Raw genomic sequence first — 13,905 nt, forward strand, 5'->3', positions numbered from 1 at the left:
CTAATGGCTCTCCTCAGTGAGAAATGCAATAACCTCTGTTATTTCTGAGCCCCATTTTAAAAACCATGCATACCTGCAAAACATTGCTTCTCAACTTCCCAAGGAATAATACGTGTGGTTGTTCATCATCATACATCATACTCATACCGGTTACTAATATCTTTATATCTATAAATCAATGCAAATATTAATGATACAAAGATTTCTTAAAAATGAAGTTACCAGTAGCAGTGAGCAGGGCACAAGCTAGTGTGAGGTAAAATATTTGGGAATATTTAATGTAGTTAAACTGACTCAAGTACAATTTTGATTGTTATCATATTTCCATAGCAGCATCATCTTTGAATTTTTACTAAATTTAACTAAAGATTTCTCAAGATTAACCCTGAAAACTAATTTTATACTACAAAAATAACTTTTTCAGGCATATAAATAGGTCACAGTGAGAGTGCGCCAGGCTAAACTCCAGCCTATACATGGCGGAGTTAGTATGAATGCAGTGTTACAATTAATCTGCCCAATGTAAGCAATGAGAGAAGTCCATATTCCCCCATATGAAAGCAAAACAGTTAATTTTTAGACCTTTTTCAGATTAATCAGAAATACACTACAGATGTAAATAAAACAGAAAATATGCATTAGAAAGTTCTAGTTCAAACAGAATAGAACTGCACTGCACTGAACTTTACCACTGGAACAAAACCTTTATCTTCAAAATTGCAGGAGAAAGGAAAAAGGTTTGTAACTTCACTGGAAGTTAATTAAACAAGACATATCACGTCATTTTGGATGAGTTCTGTTGATCTGTTCATCATGAAATTTCAACACAATTGTAAAAGTTACTGGATTTTTCCAATTATGCAAATAGGTAAAAAAAACCTACATTTTTAGTAACAAAGTGGGTTTGCACTGATTTATCAGACTTTTAGTGAACGTTGCAATTAGCCCCTAGTCTGTTGCTATTCTATTAACCTCACCTATGGGGTAAACGGTAGCATTTGCACTACTGTCACTTTTAGCTGAATTATTCAGAAACAAAGCTCACATTTTCAGTTGTAGAAAATCTGTGTAGGTTGTATAAATAAAAAACGTTATTTTGCTTAAATACCATTTAAATTATTCAGTAGAAAAACGAAATGTGCTAGGTTGCGCCCTACTGTATAAAGTTTATACAAATGTCTCTAGAAGATTCTTCCACCCAAACATGGCTTCAAAGCGAGTGACTAATGCGAAATCTGATATATCAGCCACAACATACACTCGTTACATGCTGTGAAGAATAAAGCCTGCATATTTCAAAAAATATTTACAAGAATGTTTCCTTTAGAGCTATTGTGAGTCTGCATATTCACATAGCTTCTGTTTGCTCACCGTCAGTCTTCAAACTAATACACTGTCAGAAACACATATTATTAATAGATCATAACAAATCTTTACTGTAAGTGTTTTCTACCAACACCATCATCTCAAACCGAAAGTCTGAACAGAGTTTAGAAAGTGTCACAATTTCAATTCATGATCCCCACACTAGTCTAGGTTTGGGTCACTTACGGCCTTTTCACCATTCACTACAGCACCATGTCCATTATAAGAAAATGGACAGGTCATTTACTTAAAAATGTACATTATTATACAGCTATTATTACAGTAAAATAAAGCCATATTGAAAGAGTCATGACTTTACCTCACAGAGTTTACCCCGCTCTTCTACTTGAGGCTGAGGCAGTGCGCTATGGCGACCATGTTGAAGTGCTGTCTTGTTGAACAGGATGTGGTATGGCCAAAAATGAGCTGGATAGTTCAAACACTGCAGCAGCAGCAGGACCCCTCAGTCTAAGAGAAGATCTTTAGCGTGACGAGCTGACAGGGTATGCAAGTATCATCCAAAACCAAGCAGGCGTTCACCCTGTAAAACAAAGAGTATAAACTTGTCACACATCTAAAAAAGAAACAGCTTTAACTGGAACTCTTGGTGAGCTTCCTCATTTTAAGTTACTTGTAGCTACTTCCTTTAGTGTTTTTCTTTTTTTTTTAACTTGACTTCCCCTTTTATCTAAAGCAAAGACACGGCAGAATGTGCACATGGTAAAGTGAAAAAGTTCTTAAGTTATCATAGGTACTTTCTGTCAAGACAAAGCCTCATATATCCAAACGGATCACAGAAGGAAGAACAGCGTTAACTTTGAATAGTAATGAAAGAATCTTGTACATGTTGTCCTTTTGGGCTATTTCTATTGGTTCAACATCATTAAAGTGTGACTCAATGTAAAGACACAATGGAACTGGTGTTTTAGATTCATGTGAAAAAAGAAAAAAAAAAGAGACCAAAATGCAAAACTGGAGATTTTATTGTGACTGCAACTACATATATATATATATATATATGTGTGTGTGTGTGTGTGTGTGTGTGTGTACATCCTATAAAATATTTTATATTGTACCTTATTGAATATATGTTATATTCATATATTATATATATGAATATATGTATATATTTCTAATTATCTAATCTTTGCTGATTTTTTTATTTATATAAACTATATGTGTTGTTGATATACCTTATTGTATTTAATTATTACAATATTATTATACTGTTATTACAGCAACATTTGATATAGTATATTCTCAAAAATAATGCATCTTTAAAAACCTTTAAATGATGTTCAACCATATGTGGAGGTTCTTTAAACCTAAAAACACACCTCATTTACAGTCACAGCTCTTTGTACATTCACTGAAAGGTTCTTCAAAGAACCAAAAGTGGTTCTTCTATGGCACTGCTGCAAAGAACTTTTATATTTAACTGTTTAAGAATGTGGATTATCTCTGACTATATGAATGTATATGAATGTATATAATTATATGAAATTCACTTATTTAACCTGACCATTATTAATCAAATCACTGCTCACTGAACAAAACCTTGTATCTCCATTTTTGTCAAATCAGAGGATTCTTTGACTTATACAGGCCTTCAAATAAACTGTAGAAACATGACGCACAATAAAGAGGTTGTTTGTTTTTCACTGTACAGGAAACTAGAGCAGAGTGTCTTTGAGTGACTGCGAGCTGCGAGTAACCGGCAGAGCAGACAAGAGCAAATCTAGACTATTAGAAAGCCAAATGAAATGAAACTGAAATCAGATGACCAATAGCTTTTCAGTCACTGTGTCATATGATGGCTTGGCTTGAGGTTTGAAAGTTCTTGGTTCCAGCAAACAAAAGCAAAAAAAAAAGGAAAAAAGAAAAAGTGATTGCCAACATAACGAATAAAAAGCAGAAATAAAAAATAAAAAGTCAGCATGTGTCAATAGAGCTTAGATACATTTCTGTCTTATTTTTTTCTGTTTCTTTAATAACAGTCAACTTGCTGGGTTTAAATCTTTCTTGTTGCACTGCACGGCTGGTTGACAACATACAAAATAGTATATAAATAAGTACTGCATTATCTACACAAAACATTACTGAACTACAATAAACGTAACAAATGTGAACACGAGGCGGGAATGACAAATAAAAAAAGAAGGATATTGTCATCTACTACCTAGAAGGATAAATAAAAATAACAATAATAATAATAATAACAATATAATATAGAATTATGCCTGTAATTAACTGCATTGTGCAGGATTAGGGTATATATGAAATATAAGCACCATAGAGAGTTTGCATGTATGGTAAGTGATTTTGTGGGATGTTACAGTAAGAGCAGTATGTAGTGTGTTTGTGTGATACAGATCAGTGAGGTGAAGCCAGTCGTGATGTTTAGTGATAGTGGCCTGGTTCTGGCATGCTGCCTTCTTCCACTACACCTGCGTCATGTTTACTTCCCTTCCTACACAAATCTGTACATTTGACCAAATATTTCTGTATTATATATTTCTTCACACACTGTGAAAAAGGTTTGTTGCTTTAACATAAGAAAGTAAGTATCCCGGCTGATTCATATTTGTTCAGTTCCTTGAATATCAAATAGTAACTTAACAGTGCAGTAATCAACGTATTACATTCTGTCAGATGAATAAAAGTCAAAATTGTAAGGCAGCTTGATTTACTTACTTCCTCAAAGTAATAGATTATTTTTCTGTAAACAAAGCATAAAAAGCCAGTTGTTACTTTTTTATGTAGTACAGTATAATGAAGTACAGTGTAGTGTAAAATAGGATCATGCAGTATAGTGTATAATAAAGCATACAGTATTTAATAGTGCAACGAATGATACTGTATCGATACCGAGTTTTACTTATGATGTTTGTGTGGGTTTATTTATCACAAACTGATGATTTTCCAACCTCTCTTTATCCCAGCTGCTTTTTCTGCCTTTAGGGCTGAAATACAGTCATACACCAAAGTTTCAACTCTCCCAGTCAAATTATACATTTTGTTGATTTTCTAAGTGAAGATAAATAAAATGTACAATATAAAATGTGCTTTAACTTTTGCACCAGCGGCTTTGTTTTTCTCCTAATATGTTTATTTAACCAGCTAAATACATTGTGCATTCAGATGTGCAGAAGTGTCTCTGTAGATAATGCTAACTTACTTTCAACTAGAAAGGAGTGCCCAAACTTTTGTACTTGACTGGATGTTAATGATATGATTCTAATTGGCTGATTAACCTGTATTCATTCAAAATGCAGGCCAAAACACTCCATATAGCTTCAGTGTGAAGGGGCGAGGCTAAATTCCTGTAAGCTGAATGGAGGAATATGTGACAAAAAAATAAAATAAATAAATTAAAAATTTTGTTTTCTATGATATGACCCCTTTAAGGCAGTTAAACATTCAGTATTTATTAATAATCACTTTTTAATAACTTGCATCAGCAGCAGGAAGACCCCCAGAAACAACAACAACAACAATAAACGCAATAATATTAACAACTGTTATAATTATTAGTGTTGTTACTATGGTTGTGCTTTGACTAGCCTTTTAGCTCATGACTATGACTGAAAAACATCTTCCAAAGTATCAGCAGCTCTATTAAACATGTGCACATTTGACTGAGTGTGACTGAAAAAGCCTGTTCTCAGGAGACTGAATCAAGCCGTCTCACAGTATTTTGCAACTGTGTGACATTTAACTCAGCGCACTAGCTTCAGCTGCAGCTACAGCTTCATATGTGGCAACTCTCCAAATGCTTTTTTTCTTCTTTTTTCATGACTTTACTTTGCGGTAAAACATTTTCTCTTTTCATCCAGCAATCTGAGGATGCAGAGGTAAAGAGCTCATACATCGGACTATTTTTAGAGACCCCAGCAAGCTCAGCGGAAGCCCCCGGAAATGATCATTTTCTCCAGGTGCACAGAGCATGACTATACACACCCAGATGAGATTAAATGGCTTTAAATACCACCAATCACCAACAGGGGGCAGAAGTGGGCTTAAGGACAAAAAAACAAACAAACAAAAAAAAAAAACAATCCATACTTTGAAGCATAGCTCAGGTATTGTGTGTTTTATACAGTAAAGGGGAAAAGAAAGAGGGAATATCAGTTTTAAGATGTAAACAAAGTCATTCAGAGAAGTTTTATGTGAAATGGTTCATTTTAGAGAAACTTGCTGACTGAGGTTTCTTTACAGTGGTGGTGGTGATAGGAACTGAAGACAGGATGGCTACAAATACACTTTATATTTTATTTACTGTCAAAAGCAACTAGTGAACCTACTTGGTGATGATGGTAAAATGGTGATAAAAAAGCCAAAAAAAAACCAACAATAAAACAGGAACTGAAAACAAACAGTGGGGGGACCACTGATAAAGGCATACCTCTGTAACATGGATCTTAGGCCAGTCTCAGCGCTATCACACAAAAACAATGTCTCGAGCACCAGGCAACATATTTATAACCATATCATCAAATTACTATCTGTGAAGTAGTTTCTAGACACATTAACCTCTTCAGATGTCTGGTTCCTGTCACCACCACTGTAGACAGTTTTGACTAAGTAAGTTTCTCTAGAACAGAGCCTTTTACACCAAACCACTCTGAAAGACTTTGTTTTGATCATAATCATTTCATTATTCAGAAATGAAAAAAAACTGTGGAATTTCCCATTAACAAATAAACAAATGTGCTAAGTACAGATGTTTACATGCTAAAGACAGACTATGACCTTTGATATTTGTATATTAGAAAGTGTTGAACTTTGCATGATGGACTGTAAGAATCAAACTTAAAATGTCAGATTGATTAACCCCATAACATCCCAGGCTTATTGCTTAGTACTCAGGGACCTCAGTGCTAACAGGTTGAGCTATTCTTAGGTTATAGAGGTGTGTAATAAAACTTTGTGCCTGCCAGCCTTTTAAAGGGTTAAACAAAAATCCTTAACAATATTATACTCCTTTATGAGAGGTTAGGCTAGTGTGGTGGGTAACACTTCTGCCCCGCACATGGTCAGAAATGATGTTTAGTGTTCAATTTTTTGCTGAGGCTAGATGCCTAGTCCTGCATTGACCTCTGTACATGATTAAACCCGTACATCACTCTGGATAACAGCATCTCCCAAATGCCATAAATGTAATGTCAATATGAAAGACATTTTGGCTTGTAACTGTTCAAAGCCACTTGACACTACATGACACCTACATAAGCTTGTCAAGACAATTGATATAACCCATACATGAATGTTTTCAAATTTCATATTCGATTAGGCACCATTCACTGCAAAGGATACATCTGCCAATTTTGATCAAAGCTAGCCCAAGCAGCCTTTATAATGTGTATTAGAATAAGCATTTATGAACATTTATGTACAGTTATGTCAGTTGTCATAACAAGCTTATGTAGGTATCCTGCAGTTTGTCTGCTCTGTCATCTAAACCTCTAACAGTGACAGGTGGCTAGCAGCTCCTCATGTAGTCAGTTTTTCTACACAAACTAAAAAAATAAAATAACCAGAAGTTTGTGCCCAATGGAGCGGAACTCTGGAAAACCAAGAGTTTTTCCTTGGAAAACCTAGGAAACCAAGTTGAACTGCACAACTGCAGCATACAAGATGATATAGGCATGTAGAGAAACTCTAGAGCTATAAGAAGGTCCCATATCAATGTTCACTTGCTTGAATTACATAAAAACACTTCATACGTCTGAGGAATAAAACCTCCTATAGCATTTAGCATGCAAATCTAAGACTAAGTACAAATGAAGAGCTGACTTCCCTACGAATGTCAATAATCCATCAATCACAAGATTCAGCGATGTTGTCGTGCATGTTTAGAAGTGCAGATGTGAAAGAGACGGCAACTTCCTGAAAGAGCTGGAGAAGTGTGAATACCTCCAATAGTTTAGTGCCCAGAGATTATTAAACTGTGAAAGGAAGTGTGTAATGTTCTGTGGAACTCCATATATAACTCGTACAATTACCAGTTTAGGTCCACCTACACTGAATCTACATTTTTGTCCCTTATACATAATCTAATGTACAAAAGTCTTTTTTCTAACACCACTTTTTTTACGACGCTGAAAAAAACATAAGTTGGTTAATGGTTGTTTTTGGATAGTGTATAAATAAAAGCGTGCTCTCTCACTCCTGCACAGTACTATATCATGTAGATGCAATCTGTAGGTGTACAATTAAGAGACTATGACCCAGTTGCTGCTGCAATGTTTATCAGCCACTCTCTAACCCATCCATCAAAAAAGGGACCACCAAAAGATTACCAGATGACCAGATGTTATTTGAACACTGGACCAATCTCAGCACAGGAGTGATACCAACAGGCTCATGGATGTTTAGGAGTTAGCAGCCAATCAGGCTAAGCAACAGCAGAAATAAACAAACACAGCAATAAATAAACTTCCATTCAAATGTTTAGAATCACTGTTATCAATAAAACAGTTTTGTGGCAGACACATGTATATAGCACTAATATGATGGCCGTATTAAATAAACCATCAGCTTAATTTATATTTAATAATTGTGTAACAACTATGAAAAATAATTCCAAATCGCTCTCACTCTCTCTCTCTCTCTCTCTCTCTCTCTCTCTCTCTCTCTATATATATATATATATATATATATATATATATATATATATATATATATATAATTTGTCCCTTTGAGAAATATTTGTTGGTAGCCTATTTATTAATAATTAATTATAATTAATAATATTATTGTTAATAGTATGCTTGTCTACATGTAATCCAGATATGTATGTAAACTCCCCTACACAGAACAACACAATATATAAGTAAGTCCATATACTGTTATTCTGTGGGTATTATAGATTAACTGTAACCCCTTGAAGATCAGCGCTGTCATTTCATCTTTGATAAATAGACACAACACTCTTTATCATTTAATGATGCCATGATGCCACAGGACTTCCACGAGGAGAGGGTAGATTTTTAATTAACTACCTGACGATAAATGGTGGTGATAAACGCATTTACTTTAGATGTTCCCAGCGCTGGCTTCCCAGCAAGCTGCCCACGCTGTGGGGGGGTTTCTTCATTATTATTTCCCCACCCGTATTCCGACAAACCCCGCCCTCCTGCGTGAGGATTGGCTAGTAGTTCGTATTCATACGCAGTCATATTTTTTATACTGTAAATTATCCAAGAGAACTGCCACTTCATCATGTTTTTGTGTTCATACATTAGCACAATGTATGTCATCCATGGGTTCAAATTGCCTGTATTTTCTTTAGAATACATGCGGTTTTATTGCTTCACTTGCACTGCTGTTACAGGTCTATTTTATAACCAAGGGGTGCAGTAAAACTCGAGATTAGGGATACAATCTGAACCAGAGCAAATCTAACTGAAGTCTTTTTTTTATCTGCTGCACTCTTTTTCAAGGGCTCTTTGGTAAAGACAATGCCTCTATAGAACCATGGACACCCAGAGAACCATTTGCATGCTCAAAGTGTTCCTTCAAATGGTGAAATGGTTCTTCAGAACGATGAAAAATATGTTGTACATGGTTATACATATAAACTTTTTTAAAAGGTTCTGTACAGGCCCATATACAACACATTCTCCATCAATCTGAAGAACCATTTCACCATTACAAAAAACCTTTAAGCATGCATATGGTTCACTGTCACATATGGTTCTATATTAATCAGTGTATTTACTAAAAAGTCCTTAAAGAACCTTGTTTTTATAAAGTTGCCATTGCCACAACCAAAAACGGTTTAAAACAGTAGCAAGCAGAGTAAGTGCATGGCTTCAGCTCCCTTTAATTCAATATAAAAAGGCTATGCACAGCAACAGCAGTCTGTGCTGCCCGTTCGGTTCACTGTTTTCACTCTGCTTTCCTTCAGCACTAAATCCTACTCATTGAATATCCGAAGTACTAGCCAATCATAACGCAGAGAGCGAGCTACTATCAGCCAATCGTAGCAAGCGGAGGGCGGGGCTTTCCGGAATACAGGTGGGGAGAAAAACAAAACACCAGCAAAGCAGTGAGATTCCACCTTACGTCAGCGAGAGTGACGTCACGCGGGGAGGCGAATCTCCCCTTCGTTTTTTTTTTTTCAATTTATTTAATTATTTATTTTATTTTGCCTTTAAATATCCGAGTCCGTGCTCGAAATGGGGTTTTCAACGCCGGCTCCGGTTCGCACATGAGGGAGGGAAGAGCACGAGCACGCCAAATCGCCTCCACCTCAGGACGCAGTAACGCTATCATGACGGACGTGTGAAGTTCTCTCTATACGCCGCTGTTTGGAGGTGAGTCTTTCTGTTTTGTTTGTGTGTGAAAATAACCGGCTACGCCCTGTCGTTCTCAGCCGACTTGTTTTTAATCCTCTCGGTAAAAGAAGTCAGTTAAGCCTCGTTGTGCTGTGAAGCCAAAGAGTCAGTGAAAGTGGCAGAGACGTCGTACTTACAGGATGCTACGGACTTTCCCTCCGTGGCTGAGCGCTTTGCTGCATCTCTGCATCTTCGCTCCCTGCCTGGCATCAGCAGCAGGCTAACGTTACGTCTGGTAGCATCACAGCTTCAAACACTGAAAAAAAATAGGATAAATAAAATAAATTATTTAAAATAATGAAAAAAAATCAGACGGTGTCCCGCTAAAACCGCCAAACTATCGTTAGCTGTGCGCGCGCTCGGAAACTATCCTTACCACCAGCTACGAGCAACGTTTAGCTATTTCTACATTTTGGCCGGCAAACAAGCCGTTAACGAAAACACTTCTGATCTGTTTCCCAGAAAGAAGCGTTTTAAAGCGAAGGAGAACCTAACCAGCAATGTTTTAAACCACTTTAGGACCTCCTTATACAGTAAAGAGAGACGGTGAAGCCCATGATGTGGAGCTAGCTCTCATATTTACCCTCGTAGGCTGACGCATGGCGGTATACATGGTGTAGATGTTCTTCCAGGCAAAGAGATGTTGCTATTGGGTTGGCGTATGTATATGCAGTGCCACTTCACGTTGGAATATGGAGATCTTCTGAACTGCTGTCGTTGTAGAGTGCCTTTTAGAATATATGTGAGCATCTCTACACGTAAAGTCTTGTATCTTTTGATTGGTTTGTTTTTCTTTAATGTGAAAAATTTAAATAAAATTCAAAATACATTCACCGATCACCATGTTACATCTCTTATTTTGTTTCTTCTCCCTTTAAGACCTCACAAAGAACAATGCCGGAGCAAAGCAACGATTATCGCGTGGTGGTGTTTGGGGCTGGAGGAGTTGGCAAGAGTTCCCTGGTCCTACGCTTTGTGAAGGGAACCTTTCGTGAGAGTTACATCCCCACCATTGAGGACACCTACAGGCAGGTAATCAGCTGTGACAAGAGCATCTGCACCCTGCAGATCACCGACACCACGGGCAGCCACCAGTTCCCTGCCATGCAGCGCCTGTCCATCTCCAAGGGACACGCCTTCATCCTGGTCTACTCCATCACCAGCAAGCAGTCCCTGGAAGAGCTGAAGCCCATCTTTGAGCAAATCTGTCAGATCAAGGGTGATGTGGAGAGCATCCCCATCATGCTGGTGGGCAACAAGATTGACGAGACCAGTGGCCGGGAAGTGGACACCAGTGACGGTGAGGCGTTGTCCAAAAGGTGGAAGTGTGCCTTCATGGAGACGTCAGCCAAGACGAACCACAATGTGAAGGAGCTCTTCCAGGAGCTGCTCAACCTGGAGAAGCGCAGGACTGTCAGCCTCCAGATCGATGGCAAAAAGAACAAGCAGCAGAAACGGGCCGAGAAGCTAAAGGGCAAGTGTGTCGTCATGTGAAGCGTTCCGGTATCCAAACTCTGGGTTTGGCCAGAGGGAAAGCAAGGACATACAGATTCTCGCGAGCTAGCAGTTCTAGCTAACACCGTTTACACCTAACAAAGAGAGGGACGCATGCTTAACCATGACACATTTCCCTGGACTGGAGAGTCACTCAGTGAAGGAAGAGATGGCTAGTATGTTGAGGTTCACCATCACTTACATGTAAGACAATTTATAGAGAAAACCCTGGAGAACCATTCTCAAATTCACTTCATACAGTGATGCTTCAAAAGACATGATACCCAAAGTGCTTGCCTGAGGGTGGATTCACTTTCACCCACTGCAGGTTTGCACCAGATCTTAGAACCCAACTGCAATGCTTAGTGCTTGGCAACCTCTCTCATCCTCCAAAGACTGCACCGTTAAGATCCGGGTAAACAAAACAAAAACAAAACTTCAAGGTCTGCTAATTGGCACTACTAACCACTACCTTTTGCAACTGTGAATAAGAAAGACCTATGATAGGTGAAATGCAAAAAAGATCATTTTAGACAGCATTTCTGCACGAATAATGTGGCCCACAAGATCCATGCTAAACAAAGCAATATGTGTGAAAGTTGCTGTTGCTCAAGAATCACCAAGCTATAGATTGAGCTGCTAAAGGTTTTTTAATTGGGTATATTACAATTGAAATCATTTGGAATCTGCGGTGAAACAAAAAATTTCAAAATAGTTCTGAGCCAGACGATAATGATCATCCTTACAGACAATTGTAGAATGTTTTCAGAAACTTTCTCTAAGTTATAGTTTTCAGTTCCACTTGAAATGCAAAAAATCTTCTATATAGTCATATGACTGGATAGGACATAATGTCATGTTTTTTTCTAATCAAGGAAGACAGCAATCCTTGAATATAACATTCCAAACCTTTGACTGTGAAATAACGTTCTTAATTTGATAAAGGTCTGATGTATATTTTACAGAGTATATCTTCAGTGCAGCTCAATGCCATCATCGTTTTTGTTTTGGGCATATGTTTTAAACATTAACTGACTGAGCTGATATTCTGTAGATTAAGCATTTGTTAGCCTTCAGTATGAGAAGCTAAACTTCAGAAATAAAATCATACAGATGCAAAATATAAACACAAAACAGCTCAACCATGATAAGCTTTGAGCAGATGGTTGAAACTGAAATGAATCTTTTAAATTGGTCAGACATTTAAAAGAGCCAATTTAGTTTCAACCATCCACATGGTGCAAGACTAAACCCACAGGTAGACTACTTGTTTATTTACCAGTGAAAATGTAAATGTTGCAGTGCAAAGAAAAACATTCCGAAAAAAAAAACTTTTTCCTTTGAAATATAAACACCTACAAAAAATGCTAGCTTACAGAAAAATATATCCCAGATCTAAAACCTTATTTACAGATAAACTAACCTTGTGTCCAATTAACCTTGTTATGAAGTCGTTTGGTCCAATGAAACTGGCAGAAACATTACATTAAGCTTTGTGGTCTAATTGCATGATTCAAGCAGCAGCAGAACAGAGCTTTCAGGTACTGGCTGCGCAGAGCTAACACAGAAAAAACCTTCTGTAATTTTCCCACAACCATACTTAACAACCTATTATGTTTCCAAATATCAGTAACTGAGTACAACCTTTTTTGAGAGGAATAACTCAAATGTGTATATTTTAGCATGATGGGTCTTGTAATTATAATGGTAGAATCTGGCTTTCCGGCTAACTTATATTGCTGCTTTGGCTGTCTTTCTTTACATCAGTACTGCGTGCAGTACGACAGGTACAGTATAGCTATTTATCTGTTATTAAGTGCTGTATTGTCACAAGAATGTCACTAGTAAGTTCGTAACAAGAAGACGTAAAGAATGGCAGATAGACTTTGCCATAGTGGAACTGCAGTAGATGACCAGACACCTATATCCAAAAATCGTCTCTAGCTATAGGCACACAAGTTGTGCCGACAAAAGTTGATGGTATGTATTACTTGGGTGAGGGATGTGCTTAGATTCAATGCTGAAGTTTCTCGAGCCTGTTTGTTATGCCAGAATTGTAAAGCAAATATTATACTGTTTTGATGAAATGCCTGTAAAACATCATGTGTGCCTACAAGTTTATATAGTATTGTATATAAGTCACAAAAATAAAGAAAGTTAAGCATTTGATCTTGATTCTGGAATATTTGAAGATGATATTTACACACACACACACACACACACATATATATATATATATATATATATATATATATAATTTAAAATTATACTTTCATATTTTAATGTAAAATATTAAAAATATCCATAAGCACGGATTTAAACAGATAAAGGTATGAAAAATATAGATACATTTAAAGGCTGTATGACACACAACTACAGTGTGTTTGTATGTTTGTTGCTCTGTCGTTTAAAGACTGAGCATGTATCTCATTGCACTGTAGATATTAGACCGTTTGGGGGAAGCTAGCTATTTAACTATATTACCATTTTTAACCTTTTCCTTCAGGAGGCCATTCAGCAGGTGGAATGTTACTTTACATACTTTATTAATTCTACACTGCAAATTTGTCATTTTGCTTCCTAACTATGCCCAGTGTGAGAGCAGCAGAGCAGCGCTGCCTGAGGCAGTGGGGTTTAAGCCCAAGGGTGCATCCAGGAACACCCAGCCAGTCCTGGGATTTAAACCTGCGCTGATTCTAGGCTA

The 13,905-nt window shown here is 37.1% G+C and overlaps 2 protein-coding genes across 6 annotated transcripts in view; one reads left to right on the top strand and one right to left on the bottom strand.

The window, feature by feature from the left end:
- The window catches only part of syk (spleen tyrosine kinase), a 99,811-nt gene that overhangs the window by 26,781 nt on the left and 59,125 nt on the right, over positions 1 to 13,905 (bottom strand). For 2 of the 5 annotated variants that reach the window (XM_037547265.1, XM_017697347.2), the window contains exons 2-3: positions 9,845 to 9,963; positions 1,685 to 1,906 (exon numbers count right to left, since the gene is read on the bottom strand). The gene's annotated coding sequence lies outside the window, so the exon portion shown is untranslated. Of the gene's footprint in view, positions 1 to 1,684; positions 1,988 to 9,844; positions 9,964 to 10,202; positions 10,221 to 10,290; positions 10,308 to 13,905 lie in introns of those variants that run through there. The other 3 variants (XM_037547264.1, XM_037547263.1, XM_017697346.2) reach the window with 3 other exon arrangements.
- Positions 9,514 to 13,376, top strand: LOC108427298 (GTP-binding protein Di-Ras2). Its single transcript, XM_017697349.2, has 2 exons — positions 9,514 to 9,686; positions 10,587 to 13,376. The coding sequence occupies exon 2, from the start codon at positions 10,602 to 10,604 to the stop codon at positions 11,199 to 11,201; it is 600 nt and encodes a 199-aa protein (XP_017552838.1). The 5' UTR covers positions 9,514 to 9,686; positions 10,587 to 10,601; the 3' UTR covers positions 11,202 to 13,376.

The sequence above is a fragment of the Pygocentrus nattereri genome, chromosome 18 (genome assembly GCF_015220715.1).
Source record: "Pygocentrus nattereri isolate fPygNat1 chromosome 18, fPygNat1.pri, whole genome shotgun sequence".
Classification (NCBI taxonomy): domain Eukaryota; kingdom Metazoa; phylum Chordata; class Actinopteri; order Characiformes; family Serrasalmidae; genus Pygocentrus; species Pygocentrus nattereri.

Coding starts and splice junctions, on each gene's coding strand:
- LOC108427298 (XM_017697349.2), top strand. CDS start 10,602: ATGCCGGAGCAAAGCAACGATTATCGCGTGGTGGTGTTTGGGGCTGGA.